The 15,867-nt window shown below is 38.7% G+C and overlaps 1 protein-coding gene across 2 annotated transcripts in view; it reads left to right on the top strand.

Moving 5' to 3' along the window:
- MAGI2 (membrane associated guanylate kinase, WW and PDZ domain containing 2) overlaps positions 1 to 15,867 on the top strand; it is a 761,840-nt gene that overhangs the window by 594,919 nt on the left and 151,054 nt on the right. For both annotated transcript variants that reach the window (XR_012650015.1, XM_075024752.1), the window contains exons 7-9: positions 6,319 to 6,376; positions 13,383 to 13,504; positions 14,966 to 15,148. Coding sequence is in view for 1 of the 2 variants with exons in the window: in XM_075024752.1 (XP_074880853.1) it covers positions 6,319 to 6,376; positions 13,383 to 13,504; positions 14,966 to 15,148 (363 nt within the window). In the remaining variant the exon portion in view is untranslated. The remainder of the gene's footprint in view (positions 1 to 6,318; positions 6,377 to 13,382; positions 13,505 to 14,965; positions 15,149 to 15,867) is intronic.

Here is a 15,867-nt window from a genome sequence, read left to right on the forward strand (position 1 = left end):
CTTGGTAACAATGCTGGGAGAAAATATTATTGAATTGATAGTAATATTTAGTAATCTATGTTCTGCACAATTAAGGATGTATCATGTCACAATAAGCTGCACAGAAGGAATAAGATGCATTTATCACATGTAAATGTTACTCTGACATTTGTTTCCACCATGCAAGAAGAAATTATGCATAATGTCATTTTATTCATGAGAATAAACTGCACACGAATGGTTTGTGATTACAGACAGAACATAAACAGTCATGATTGTGTGAAATTTGCTGGTATGATAATGGCAGTTGGAGAACACGAGTTTAATTGAAATTGAGCTTACATGGCTTGGCTTGGAGTTGGTACCTTCCTTAAGTTTTCCAGGTCTTCCATGATACAAAGAGTGAATTTGTTTTTTGCTATGGAGGTGGGGTTGTCCCTCCTGCCTTTGTTGTTATTTTCACTAAGACAGTGAACAATTCAACTTGCAATTTTTTTATCTAATTTATTTTCTCACTCAGCTTTTGATTTGTACACTAGCATCGAGAAGTACATGTTAGGAATTACCTTTTCCAGCTCAGGCAGTGACTTTTGAAACATGGCTAAGTGGAGGAACCTGTTGAGGTAGTACAAAGGATTTTACCATAGCATACACCTGTTGATTTTTTTGTTGTTATTTGGAGCTCCCAGATAGTATGCAGGTAGGTGACCCAGCAGAATTCACACAGGTATGTGGATAGTAGGTTAAATACTGATTTTCAGTGAGCAATGTTATCCTCTCTTTCCTTATGGTAACCTGTAACAGAAGGTTGCAGGAGCAGCAGCGCGACTCCTGTATCTGTTTCATGAATCAGCTGTGCAATGTGCACTAATGAAAGCATTCAAACCAGACATCTCCAGCCCTCTGCTCCTGAGGGAGCAGCACAGCATGCCATGAGCAGCATCCCCTCCCTGGTAATCTGTGTGCTGTGCCTTAGGGTATTGCAGGCAAAGGTTTTTGTGTAAGCTATGCAGTGTGGAACACTGGTTTAGACTTACAGATAAATATTTGCAAAGACTATATCTGTTAAAGAAACTGGAAGAGTGTGCAACTGCATTGGACTGTGGAGCTGCCTGGTATTTTGGAACTTTTTACCCAGCTCTTTTGATACACTCTATAGTAGGTAATCAACTTGAAAAAGCAAAACTGAATTTAAACAGGGAGAAAGAAAGAGAAGAGAGAAAGCAAGAGATAAAACAAACACAGGCTGTTGAGTGGAAAGATACAGTATTTTTTTGCAAAGTCTCATATATAGGTTAGAAAAGGGTTCTTGACCTGTGCCTGGGTGTTAACAAGGCAGGTGAACCAAACTCATGCTGAGTTCCACAGCTTCCACATCCTTATTGACAGCATTTTCAATAACAGCAGGCATTATATTTTCTTTTTCTCTCTCATTCCATATTCTTTTGTACTATACAAATATTTTGATTGCAGCTGATTCAAGAAATATGCTCTCATCTTTCTTTCCAGCCTGTCAGTAGGGTAGTGACACAATGCTGGCTGTTGTTCTGAAACCTTGAGAGGTTTTTATGACTCTCTTTAACACAGTTACTACTCCATAAACTCCAGAAAAAATAATCTTTGGGTTTGGTAATATGTTTTTTCATCTTGGCACATTGAGATCCAAAATGTACTCCTTCTTCCATCCCCAGAGAAGGTTAAGTGGCACCATCAAAAAATCGTTCTGAAACACAATGGCTTTCAGGAGGCAGAATAAGAGCATCTGGACCATTAGCATAAGGAGGCTGTGATGAGAAGGCACTACCACTGATTATTGAAGTGACCTGCTTGAATTCATACTAGTTTTTCCTTTCTTTTTTTTCCTTCTTTCTTTCCTTCTTTTTTTCCTTCTTTCTTTCTTTCTTTGAAAATACAAGGGCTTTTGTTACCATTGGTTACTTATAGAAATGCAGCTCCTTCTGCATTTAAAAGCTTACCCAGATGCATACTGAGCAAAGTGTCTTAGTATCAGCTGTACCTTTTTGATCTTTTTTTGTGGATGACTGCTGCAGTGTTAGCTAGATGCTGCTTCTCTGGTAGGGGATAAAGCATGAAATCTGAAAACTGGAGCATATATATGTCCTATACAGATTATCCAGCACCTTTGCATCCACTCATCGTAACAGCATTGCCAAATGCTGCACAATTACTGATTTTTAAATGGTGATTTTACAAATGTTCCTGAACGGGCCCTCCACTGGATGATAGGAGGAGATCTGTGGGAAAACAATGTTAGATATTGAAGACTGAAAATAAAGGATGGAATTTTTTTTTTTTACTTCTATACACAGAGATCCTCCTGAAGTGAATAGAATTCAAAGACATGAGTGGTAGAAGCGTTGAGCTCATGAAAATGAAGACTTCATATATAGCATAGTAACCGTAAAACCATTGGTTGCAGAAATTACACATGAACTAGCATGCTAGTGCTATCAAATGAATATCAGAGATTGCTATAATTATAGCTCCCTTCCCAATTCAAATCATGGTGGCCAACAGTAATCTCCTTCACAAGTGTTTTATAACAGTTCTTTTTTATAAATGTTTACTATTCACTCTCATCCCTAATGATCATCACTGAGCACAGTGAAATGAAAAAGAGAAACTGTAATGCCCTCACCACTAATCTGGCAAATGCTTAGCTTCCTATTTTATGGAGCACTAAAGTATTTCTGTCCTGTAATCTTTCATTTCAGTAGTGAAAAATGGAATAGATGCCACTATTTAATGTATTGAAAAATAATCACAGTGAAAGCAAATGTAGCAGAAGATCCTCCTAACAGAAGCTCTGTAGTAAACTACACTCCACTAACCTTATCTGCCATACTTTGGGAGGGTGCAGGGGGCTTAGGGTTTGTGCTCTAGCAATTCCATTTTACTGGTCAACACAGAATTTTAATTAAACATAGCTTACAGGCTGCATCTCAAATGGAAAAATGAAATTAGAGCATAGCCTTACAAGGAGTTTATATCTATTATGGTACACGAAGGTAATTTTTTATTTCCTTTCTTCTGAACCCATGACTATTTTATGATGTTAAATAATCAGTGGTTCAATCCACGCATTGTAAAAATGGGTTCTCCATGATATGTCCAATTAATTAAATTTTTACAGACTTTTACATTAGAAGATGGGATTTGCCATTTGCCTTCTCAATAGTTGTGCCAGTTTGTAAATACAGTTATGCATCATTACATCATTACTTTAGGAAAAAATAGGCCAATAGGTTAATAGTAAGTCCTCAAATTTTTTCAGATTTCCATAAATATGTAAAATAAAATATGTCTTCTGCATCTATACACTTTAAAGTGTATATATTTACAGAAGGATAGCTACTTTTAAATTTGGGCAAAACATCTACTTTCTTTTTTTAATTTCATAGTTGAAAAAAACTCCATCTACTAATACACTTTGGGAAAGGGATCTATGCACACATCTCTGTGTGTGTGTGTGTGTGTGTGTGTGTGTGCATGTGTGTTTGTGTGTATTTTTAAGTACATACAGATTTTACCAGTACCTGCCTCACCTTTCTCTAAGGGAGTGTAATTTTAGATGGCCAGATATGAAAGCAACATTAAGTTAATTAGGGGAAGAAAGCCTTGCAAGGTTACATAAAAATAAAATGTACCTATAGTATTTAAACTAATACTTTATATTTATTCTGTGTCACAGAGTTAGGTAAAAGCATCATTTTTTCATAGCAAATAATTGCCTTATTTATCATGCATGCATTGGGAATGAAACTCACTGCAGGGGCAGTACAGGATTTGTGCATCAGCTGCTTTCTTTTTTAATATTTATGACTTACATTCCACAGTCATGTCTCAGGATATACAGGACTTCGTGAGAATCATTGTAGGGTCGGTCTCCTGCGGAATTTACTGAAGTTCTGGGCAGGTGTGGAAAGAGCAACACCAGGGCTTTCTAATGCTTGGTGACTTGATGATGAGCCAGTGACATACCCTTGCTACAATGCAGGCCAACAGCCTCCTGGGCTGTAGCTGGCAGATCAAGGGAGATGATCCTTCCCCTCTGCTCAGCGCTGGTGAGACACAGCTGGAGTGCTGGGTCCAGTTCTGGGCTCCCCAGCACAAGAGAGACGTGGACATAGAGGAGACAGTCCAGTGAAGGGCCACTGAGGTGATGAGGGGACTGGAGCATCCCTCCTATAAGGAAAGGCTGAGAGAGCTGGGACTGTTTGGCCTGGAGAAGAGAAGGCTCGGGGGGATTTTATCAGTCTAAATAAATACCTGAAGGAAGGCGCAAGTAAGATGGAACCAGGCTCTCTTCAATGGTGCCCAGTGATGGGACAGGAACTAAAGGGTACAAACTGAAATACAGGAAATTCTACTTAAATAAAAGAAGAAACTTCTTCACTATGTGAGTGATCAAACACTTGAAGAAGTTGCCCAGAGAGGTTGTGGAGTCTCCACCCTTAGAGATACTCAAAAGCCAATTGGAGATGGTCCTAAGCAACCTGGTCTAGGTGACCCTGCTTTGAGCAGAAGGGTTAGGCTAGGCAATCTCCAGAGGTCCTTTCAAACCTCAACCATTCTGTGATTTTGTCACCTGCTTAAATACCTTATGCCGCATGTATTCCTATGAAGTGACAATAACAAAATAGCCCTGACAAAAGCAGTTCAGAGTGCGGACTTGTGAAGATTTCAAAGCTAACAATATTCTAAGAATAATAGGAAAAAATGAATATCGACATTAAGGAAGTCCTTGAGCTTTTTGTTGCAAATTTGTGGAGTTCTGCGTCGGCCAGTCTTTGGCAGAGGGTTGTATCCTTCATTGCAGTATTGGAAAGGGCTGAGCAGGAACATCCTTTGAGGGCAATGTGTCATGAAGACTACAGCAGTCTAAGCAGGTTCACTCAAGAAAGGATATCACAGATCTGTTTAAAGGAGAAGTAACAAGCAGAGGTGAAGCAGTTTCTTAACATTGTTGTTTAACTCTTTAATCTCCCTATTGCCAGCCAGGCTTTACTTTCCTATTTGCCTTTTACAGCACACCAATAATTGTCTAGTCACATTGTCACTGAAAAAAAGAAGATCAAATCATCCAGGAGTACTTCTTTATGACCAGTTTAATGACTCTGTGTTCAGTATGAGCTACATCAGTACTTCTCTGTCTAGTTTGGTACTCATTTTGTCTCCAAAAAGTTACTTCAAAAGTGCAAATGAGTTTGAAAAGGAAAAAAAATCTGAGATAAGGAATTCCAGAATCAGATTTCCTTGTAGACTGTCAGTACCACTCCCTGTGTATTGTGCCATAGTCTTCAAGTGCACAGAAATCAACACCTGTGCGTGGTGGGGATGCCCATCCTTTTGTGAGTCTCCTCCATCAATGTCATCACATCTGGCACTGAGGTTTTTATTCTGTTCATGTCAACTGAGATACTTGTCACATTCATCTGATGCCTTTTAAACACAAGATGAAGTTCTGTTGGCAGTACAATCATTTCTTAAGTGTTCAGTGTGAGTGACAATAAAAAAAGTATTTATGGATGTACGTGGATATATATATATGAGAGTTTGCTTGTACATGAACACAGATTGATTTTTATGATCATTAAATTAACATATTTAACATTTTAATAGTTAATACCTGAATGGTTTAGGTATTAACAATTAAATGTCTTCTCTGTTTCTGCAAAATGTAATTATTTTTAAGGCCAGAAGATGCTATAATATCTTATTTTGGTTTGTACTTCCATGTACTGCTATATACTCTGATGTCTGATATATAACTGAGCTTTGGAACAGGATGCCTTTGGAGGCTGTGGAATTGCTATCACAGTAAGACAAATAGTACAAACTTCTCAGAAACATTTAGGTATATTTACTGTACTTACATGGCAGAAGGCAAACTCTTTTTGCTCCTTCAAGGCCAACTTTTCCAGGATTCCTAGCAAAGAAAAAAGCTCAAAAAGCGAAGTACTTTTTTTTGTGTGTACCTATTTGGGAAAACAGAATGCCCTCACTTCCTCCGGCAGTGATGTCATACAAGATGTGCTACAGCTGATGGCTGGCACAGCTGTTGGAACAATAAAGTAGTTCAACTAAAATGTGTTGTTCTAGAGACTGAGATCTGTGTTTGCATGCCAATTTTCAACTTACTACTAGTTGTGGCTGCCATGGTATGTGTTCAGGATTTGACATTTGCTTTGGTCACTGTATCTAATTTAACTATCAAGTTATTTCCCTTAATGCCCAGCAAAGATCCACAATTTTATTACTAGAAATCTTAGCATTCTGTACTGCATTTACTGAGAGAGATAACTCTTTGTTTTTCAGAGCTTCCATATGGCTGGGAGAAAATTGATGATCCCATATATGGCACTTATTATGTTGAGTAAGTTCCCATGTTCAATATTAAGTTGCTGATTACTTGACATGTTAAACTGAAGGTATACCAGGAATTCTCAGTCATCAATGCAGCTACTGTGTCCAAATATATTCAGTGTGTCTTAAATCAGTGACTCAGGCATTCAGTCATTGTCTTTCCTCAGGGTCTGATTTCATGGTATCATTCCAGATGATACTTGTACAAAGATCATGTTCATTAAAGAAATATTATATTTTCTATGTAAGGCTTGGATATCTAATGAGGTAAAGATCTTGTTAATCAATAAATAGAGCAAAGCATAATCATTTTAGCTCAGTTAAGGTCCTTTTCTGGGTAGTCCTTCCTTGCTGCCAATCAGATGTTTACACTGTACCAGAAGGTGGATTATTTATACGCTGCATATAAAACTTTAGGGATGTTGTGGGGGTTTTTTGTACTTAAAAGTGCAGCTGAAAATAAGAGAATATAAGTTTCTATTTTCACAGAGCAATCCTTGCTTCCATTTTTTTCAGATTTTATTTTAGTTATGAAACAAGAAAAAAAGATTCTTACTCCTCTATGCAAAGGGCAACAGAAAGCTTTTGTTTGAAGTACTAGGTAGAACCTGTTCTGGCCGGTTCCTACATAAAATAAGTAAATCAGAGAAATTATTTTCTCTGCTTTTTAGCTTAACGCAGTGAATGAGACTTATGCAAAGTGAATCTAGATTCAAAGTTGTGATACCTGTTCAGAGTGGTCAGTTGTCACTCTGCTGTCTGCACGAAGTATATGGCAGAGGAGGGAGAAAGCCACTCCCCGTCACTGTGCAGACAGTGCTTTGAAAGACTGAGAAAGATCTATCCATTAGTTCCTTTTATTAAAGAAGAGAGATCTTTAGAGAAGATGACCCCGGCCTAAAAATCTCAATTTCAAATCCTGGCACTCAAGCAGTAAATTTATTCTAGTTGTTTCATCCAAAGTAGTAAATTTTATTTTGTGCGTCACATCATTCCCTTCGTCTCTTGAATCCATACCAATGCTTTGGCTGCAGGATCACTCTGGACAGATACTGGGGCTGCAGCTTTTCCAGACAGCAGGATATGCTACTATTAACATGCACAGGGTAGAGCTGGCCAGAGAGCTCAAAAAAAGATCTGATTTCTGGAGGGTTAGAAGATTAAGATTCCCTTTTCTTTACTGCTATAACAGCAGCAGCTTGTGGATGCCCATGCACCTTCCCTAGCCCTCCTACAAAGCAAAAAAACAAATGAAAACAGCGTTTGGCCACTGCCCTGCTGACTCCTTCTGCCCCGTTCTCCAAATGCAGGAGCACCTGCTCTGCGGCTTTGTTCCGGCCTTGCTCCCTGCCCGCAGGTGGAAGAACCAGCAGCCCCATCTGCTTTGCTGCCTAGCCCAAATCAGCTTAGTCAGTCCAGATTCAAGCAAAAAGATACGTAAGTTTGTGAAGTCCCTACATAATGCCATTAAATTACCCTCTCTCTTTATGCCTGAGTTCTTTTATGATGTCCCCAAGTAGCTAGGGGCTAGAGTTCTCGTATCTCTTTGTACTTAACCTCCCCTGAAGATGTCGGCACGTGCAATTATGCAGCTGCTGGGTGTGAGTAAGTCTTCTGCCCCAGTGGTTTTTAGTGTATTTTGGTGAGTAACAGGTGTTGTGCAATTTCTGTGCGCTGATCTCTTACTGAGACCCCGCTTGGTAGTTAGCGCAGCCCAAGGCATTCTGGCACCGGTGAGGCTCACACTTCACTGCAGAGTCAGAAAAGGAACAAGTATTTGTCTCCATTTCATGTCCATCCACACAGGTAAACAGATGCAAGCTACTAGGCCCAGATGTTATTATGCAATTACATACTTTAAGGCTGTTTGTTAGTGCCAAATTTATTAATCCTACCACAGATAAGATTTGTGGAAAGATATATCAAACCTATTCCAGGCTCAGAGGTTGGAATAGATGTTCACAGGATGGCATTAAAACTGCAGCCACGCTAAGTTCATAAGGAGTTTTATAGTCAGTAAAATGTAGCTGTACTTTAATTTGCTGTCTGAGCTCAATAAGTTTGAAACAAAGATTGCTTTCCATTTTTCATGCTAAAAAGTGGCAGTCACACCTTTTTTATTACCAATATTCAACAGATGAGTTCATTTTTAACGAGATAAAATCAGATTACAATAAACTCTCTTAATTATGTCATAGAAGTGGGTAAATCAAGAAGGGTTAGGTTATGAACTTTCACACATTCAAGTCCAGTCCAACTTTACACACAAGCCTTTAAAACTGTCAGTGAAAGAAGGGCTTTTTCTCTGCTCACTGAAATATTTGTATCCCATGGGAAGTTTGTAAGGATAAGCAATGAGGCAGACAGACTCAGGTTCACTGTCAAGGACCAGCCATGCTCAGCTCCAGTATTCTGAGACCAGAGGAAAAGCTAAAAAAGAAACAAAGAAAAACCTCAAAGGTCTTGCTAGTAAAGTTAATAAAGACTAATCACAACATATTTGCAAATTCTGTTAAAAAATAAGGTCTCCAGTATAACTGCCTCTCGTAATCATGCATGAATGTAGGTGTAAGACGTTATTAAAATTTTCATTTGCCTTGTTATGCATGTCCAGGCTTCATTTGTAAGGTGTAGACATTTGACATAAATGAGAAGTGTTTGCTATACGTGAGTTAACTTTCATGCAATTTTCTCTTAATTTATAAACTAAAAACTAGCAGCACTTAGCTGTGCAGGGCTATGGAGAGAATGCGGTTATTAGAGTGTGCTGGGTCTTTCAGCATTCTAATTGCCGAAAGATTATTTCCCCCTTTAAGGATGATTAACTACAACACAGAGCTCAATTTCCAGACATGGTCTTCTTAATAGAACAGCTAAATTAGCCATACAGGTATTTATTCTGGAAAAATATACCACCTTGACTTAAAATTTCTGGCAACACTCTGTTGCTACTCAAATAGAAAAACTTATTTCAGGTCTTTCTGTCATTATAAAGTATTAGTAACTGAAGAATATGAATGTAAAGAGGAGTTAGGCACTAACAAGTTATGCATCAGAATGTCTATCTGTTAGACATCCTGATTCTCAGAATTACTTTGGTGGGTTATAGGCAACAATTTCAAAAGTTAAAGTCACAAATTACCGAACCCCCCCCATACATTAAAGTAGCTAAGAAAAGGAGATAGGTTAAACTCCTTCTGCTGATGCACATGTTTAGACGTGCTACCATTTTGGCAAGGCTCAGTATCTTGGCCACCAACTAAAATCTGCCTACTAGGCATTACTGCCCATAAATCTAAGAATGTGTTTCAGTTGTCTTGAACACATCTAGCATGAAACTCTATCACAAAAACAACTTAGCCTGGCCACCCTCACTGATGAAATGGCAGAATGGTGCCTATGTCTTATAGGCTGGCCGGTGGCGACAGTACCTACTCATAGCACGAGACAGTGTTTCAACTTCACAGCTAAATGCAGCCCAAAACCAAATCCTACCTCAGAGGGTTGTCCCTAGTTAGCATACGGCGAGCTAACAGAGGACAGCAGCACCGACTACCCCTTCTTCTCTACAGAGGGAAATTCAGGGTTCTGAGAAATAGAAAGCAAACAAAAGGCAGCATGAGTCTTTTGTACAGCCACAATGGCACTAAGAGAAATTAGTTGGATTCTCGTCTTTGGATTAGGCTTTTATATTTAATATGCATTGTATAAAATAAAGGAAGAAAAGCGAAGATAGAAATGCTCACTGAATTAGATACTATGAGCAATGAGCAATACATTTTGGATCACATCCAAAATCTATTTTTAACCACAAAACCACTTATTTGTAACCATTTCTAAAACTCTCATTTGGCTTGCCTTATTAACGCCTAGGTTAGAAATACCTATTTTGTATGCAGCTGAAGTAGCTAGATGAAAGGCTAGAATGTCCTTTCAAGGGAACTACTTAGCTTAATAACTTCTTTCTCAGGTAAACTCATCAGTAGCAATTTTTCTGATTTAGCCATGAAGCTGTATAGCGCTTAAAATTGCATAAGAGGGAGGTGTTTCATGTCTAATCAGTCTAGGAGTGTAAATCCAGTGTTACTGACTGATAAAAACGACTGATTATAATTTTCTTTTCTTTGACTCCTCTTGGACACAATATTTAATGCAGTTGTTTGAATTTGTTGGAATTCTCACGTGCTTTTGAGACTGCACACTATCATAAAACAGTCAAAATGTGGGAATAAATTGGAGCTAAGAATTATTAAGGTTGCACCAACAACTTGAGGTGCTTCAAGTACCTCTGCTAGTCTTTCTATCTGAACTGCTACGACAAAAAGGTCATTTTCAAGATAGCCATTACTGAAGACATTTCTTTGTAAATGGACTAAACCACAACATAAACTTTACCTAGAAACTGTAGAAAGGCAGTGGATAACGGAGTCTAGCTGTGATGTCAGTACCAGAGGAACTGATGTTCCTTGAGCCATGGACACATCCTGTATTAGCTAAAATCCCATTATTTTTTATATCACAGAACCACATATAAGTTGTAACTTAGGTCTGCAAGGGGCTTCCTGTGGCACTGGGATGTGCCCTGCAATTATAGCATGACATCGACCATACATAGTTCAAGGTCTGAAATGCAGATCTCTAGTGAGTGTGATCTTAGATATCCATTACATCTGCGTGATATGGCACAAAAGCTATGGGGAACGCACGCTCTTCTGGAAGAGCAGCTGAAGACCAGGGCAGGATACTTTAGAGACTCTAAAATAAGACATGATCCCTATGTTGAAGCAATTAACTCAACCCACTGTGTAGCAACCCTGTTTTTAACCTTATCAAATGCTAACATAAAACAAGCTAGATATTTTACCCCATATCTGCTGTTGGAAGCTGTTTCATAATTTCACACTTCTGCTTGTAAGAAGCCTACAGATTTCAAGTCTGAAATCCTGACATCTTCAATACATTCTAGTATTTACTTCCAAATGTATTCATAGAATGCAATTATATATCAGAATTAATTCTGCTTGGATAAAAAGCTAAAACTCCTCTGGTCTTCTATCAGAGAAGACTCTCTCTTTCACTGGTCTTCCTGTAAAACCTTTTCTATGGATTCATTTTATCCGGTCATGGGTGATCAGAACTTTATGTAGTATTTCATGTGATGTTTCATCACTGCCTTATGTAATGGCAAAAGTAGTATTTCCTTTAAAATATTGAAATGCATCACATGATAGGTGGTAGCATGAAAATTACCCTTTTCATGCTTATGTTAGTAGTTCATAATTACCCTATTTAATGCATGTAAGTCTTGTCTTTCTCCATTTTTAACTGGTGAAGTTTGTCTCCCTTCCATCATGCTTTTCTAGGTTTGCAATAGACTAAGGTTCTGAAGACCCTGACAGTTACAGCACGGTCTAACTAGAAAGCAAAAGTCTAGGAAAGGAAAGTCTACAATCTTAAACAGCCTGTCTGAAGAAGGAAAGAAACAAAAGGGACTTTATCTGTCTGCAGCATAGATTAAAAATTACAAGAAAACTATTAATCAAAATTTTAGAGTACAAGAATAAGTTGGCAGCCACTTGAATAAGTTATAGCCATGTTAACAAAGTAACAACTCCAGGATTTATCACATTTACTTCCTTTCATTAAATCAAATATTCTTTTACGTGACTAGAAATCTTTTCATTGGATTAACTCTGGCTACTAAATCCTGATTTTCCAAGTATATTGCACTCCCATAGGACTTGCTGCCTTTCTTCTACCTCACTTCTTAATGGCAACTCCACTTACTTTCTTTGAAGCAGTGGTAGGATCTGAATCCCAAGGGACCTGAAAAGTGCTTAATGTGGCATAAAAGGTCATTTCAATATAAATTGAAAGCATTCAACCCTTTTTAGGATCTCAGAGTTTCAAAAGTTCCCAGGTCACCTCTCCAGGTGCTTAAAGCCCCTGATTGGGATTGGATTTTCAGAAGAACTCAGTACATAGTAGCTCAGTGAGAACAAATAAGGAGTGACATGTTTGAATACCTGCCCTTCTGTACATATGTATTTATTTCCCCAGAGCAACGTTTGCAGCACAAGCCCCTTTTCTCGGTTGTGATCCTATTGTGATCCTATCTTGCAGAGTTGTTCAGTGCAGCCTACTAAATTGTTTTACCTTCTTCAGAAAACATGTGAGACCTATCACAGGACAGGATTGTAGGATTACTCATTGATTGATAAAATATATGCTTTAAATTAAAGAATTAAAATCAAGGATATGATGAAATTATGTAGTTAAGGTAGTTCTAGACACCGTACAGAAAACTAGTGGTGTAATGACAGAGATGTACTTACTGACCTGTTATAGGAAATGTAAAACATCGAGAAAAAAAGTGTACATTAACTTTTCTTATATTTCATATACTTACCTATGTAGTTCTAATCTACCATCTGATAGTTTCTGTGACATCCGATTTTTCTGTACAGCTGAGGAGATATATAGCATAGAATTAAAAAGAAATCATCTTCAGTTTACTTCTTATGTTAGATTTATTTCTAAGCTGAGACCATAAAAGCACTCTGTGCTCTAGGCTTTACCTTTTCTGTAAGTGATTAATTTCTTTCACTTACAGCTAATCAATAATAATGCACAAAACTGGTTCAGATCCTTTGAATCATGCGCAGAACAATGCTTGTGCTAAAGACATGAAAAACTGTCATTGTAGCATGCTTCAGCAGTACTGCTATGTAATATGTAGTCCCATAGATCAAAACCATTTGTCTGTAGCAGAGTTCAGCATATTGAAATGATAGGACACTTCTCAGTGCTGTTCATTATGCAGCGCGCTAGATTGTGCATTTCTCATCCCCAACAAAATTGTGTGGAGTATAAGGGACATGCTCAGGCCCATTGGGGATTCATAATGGTTTTGCTCTCTAACCACACACACCTAAGTCACATTCAGCATCCTACTGTGAAAATGATCATTCTCCCCAGCTGAACCCAGTTTTTAATCAAAACCAAATTTTTTCCAGCCACATAAATAGAAGAACACAATTTGAAAACCCTGTCCTAGAAGCAAAAAGGAAGCTACAGCAGCATAACATGCCCAACGCAGAACTTGGAACAAAGCCTATGCAGGCCCAAGGTTTCCGAGGTACAGTACCGTGTCAGCTATCTTAGTTAAGATGAAAGATCCTGCTCTCCTGTTTATGTGACAATGATTTCATCATAGTCTGATTGAAAGAGTAGTGTTGCCAATTCTCACAATGTTATCACCTATCTCCTAGCATTTTTCTGCCCTAAATGTCTGAGCTCCCAGAGTTGCTGGACTCATGAGCCACCTAAAATACTCTAACCTTCAGAGGCGCAGAGAAAAAACAGAAAAGTTGACCCTAGAGTTTCCTAAAGGCTGAGAAACAGAAAGCACAATAAGAGCCCCAAAGTAATTTTCTAAATAAAATCATAAATTCTATTCTTGGGAATGTACGACTCTCTCTTGAGCACCAGAGGTTGGCAACACTGAAATAATTAATTGTACTTTCTCTAAATTACCGTTAATTGATGTTTGGTATGTTTCTAAGCTAGCTCATCTAGCAAGCATCAATTAAGTTAACAGCCTCAAGCGCTGTGTTATAGAAGTTTACAAGAATACAGCCTCTTGGTAACGTAAAAATTAATGCGCTTAAAATGAGCTGAATGAGCAGCAAACAGTATTGGTAGAGACGAATAAACTTTAACGTAAGGCTATAGCCAGAGAATGAGGCTTGTTCTCCTTTGTAACAGTAGAAAGCTCCTCATCAACTTTACCTAGACCCAAATTCGCCCACCTGCACCCCGCTCCCAAGAGGTCCCGCAGCGTGAATGACCTGTCCCAGTGCCGGCGCGACCCCGCCGGGACGCGCGGGCTGCACGGTATGTCCTCCGCTGCCGGCCAGCCCAGCCCCACCGCTGCGGGCGTAGCGAGAGCAGTTGAAGTCACAACCTTTGCACCTTCCTCCCACCCTTCCTCACCAAGCACAGCACGGGAGAGAGGCACGGGGAGCCCCCGCCACCCACACTGCACACAGAAGCATGCGGAGAGGGGACGCGGAGGTTGCACAGCAGCTGTGTGTGTCGCTTGTTGGATGCCAAAACCCCACCTGTATGGAGAGAAAAGCTAGCCTAATATGTAGCACTGCTTGTTAACAAATGGAGTAAGATATTCGGGGGATGTTTTCCTTACTGCGGTTGGGAGGGAAATTATGGAGAATGTATTACTTTGTAGACAAAGCTGAATTTATAGGTTAGGAAAGAGGGTTTAAAATTACCTCACAGATCACTTTTATTGTTGTAATTATTTTAGCTACACAATATCCACTTCTAAATGTACTTCTAATACGAAAGAATATTTATAACTCTCCACTTATGGCTGATCTGCCATAGATAAGAAATACGTTTTAAGCTTTGTATTAAGGCAAGAACTCACAAATATTTTTTCCTGGAATGCCTGCACTCTTTATTTCCTCGGTTTTCATACACTGTCACCTGCTGTCAGCCAATATTGTTATGTGCTGTCCCGGTTGCGTTGTGACTAGATCAGAACTTTTGTCTTTCTTGTTTGTGTTGACTGATGTAGAAAAACCACTCTTCACCCGTGATGCATCACAGCTGAAGGGGACTTTCCTCAGCACAACTCTTAAGAAAAGCAACATGGGTTTTGGATTTACCATCATTGGTGGGGATGAGCCAGACGAGTTTCTCCAGGTGAAGAGTGTAATTCCTGATGGGCCTGCAGCACAAGATGGGAAAATGGAAACAGGTAATTAACATGGTTCCTCTGTTCTTTTATATGAGAAGTAGAATGAGATACAGATTTCTGAGTCTCGCTCTCTCCATGAATGCATACATTTTTCCATATGACTTTCTTTGTTAATGTGTAAAACTGCTGCTCTATAAGAAAAAATAAGCTTCTCAGATAAAACTTTCTTGTAATTTTTCTTTATAATAATGCCAAGTAGCTTATTTTTTCCCATTTCACAATATTTCAAGGGAGAAAAGATCTCTGCATTCTCCTACATAAAAATGGGATATTACATTCTTTGGTTTATAGGCTGTTTACTCAAGGGGAGTCTGTGCATGGAAAGGAAAAGAGACAGGCAGAGAGAGCACAGCCTACTAAGTGCAAATTTATTTCTTTAGAAAGGAAGGTTTTGCAAAATAATCAAAGTCGAGTCTGATCCAACATTGTTCTCATTAGAAACATCAAAACAAGAGTTTTCAGTATGGCATATGGACACGTAGGCATCTGTGGCTTACTAATAAAGAATCTGTGAAAACTAAATAAATAAAAGAAACTTCCTCTGGAGAGACTTAAAGCTCCTCTTAAGATCTGAACCACCACTGGAAATATTTTCATGTCTGCAGATTGATAAAGATTGCAAGCCACTGTCTTAAAGGTTTGCAAGGTCACATCAGATCTATGTGGATGAAACATTTTTGGAGGAAGGTGAACTCAGTTTCCAAGCCAGCTATCATCTA

This window comes from Buteo buteo, chromosome 4 (genome assembly GCF_964188355.1).
Source record: "Buteo buteo chromosome 4, bButBut1.hap1.1, whole genome shotgun sequence".
Lineage (NCBI taxonomy): Eukaryota > Metazoa > Chordata > Aves > Accipitriformes > Accipitridae > Buteo > Buteo buteo.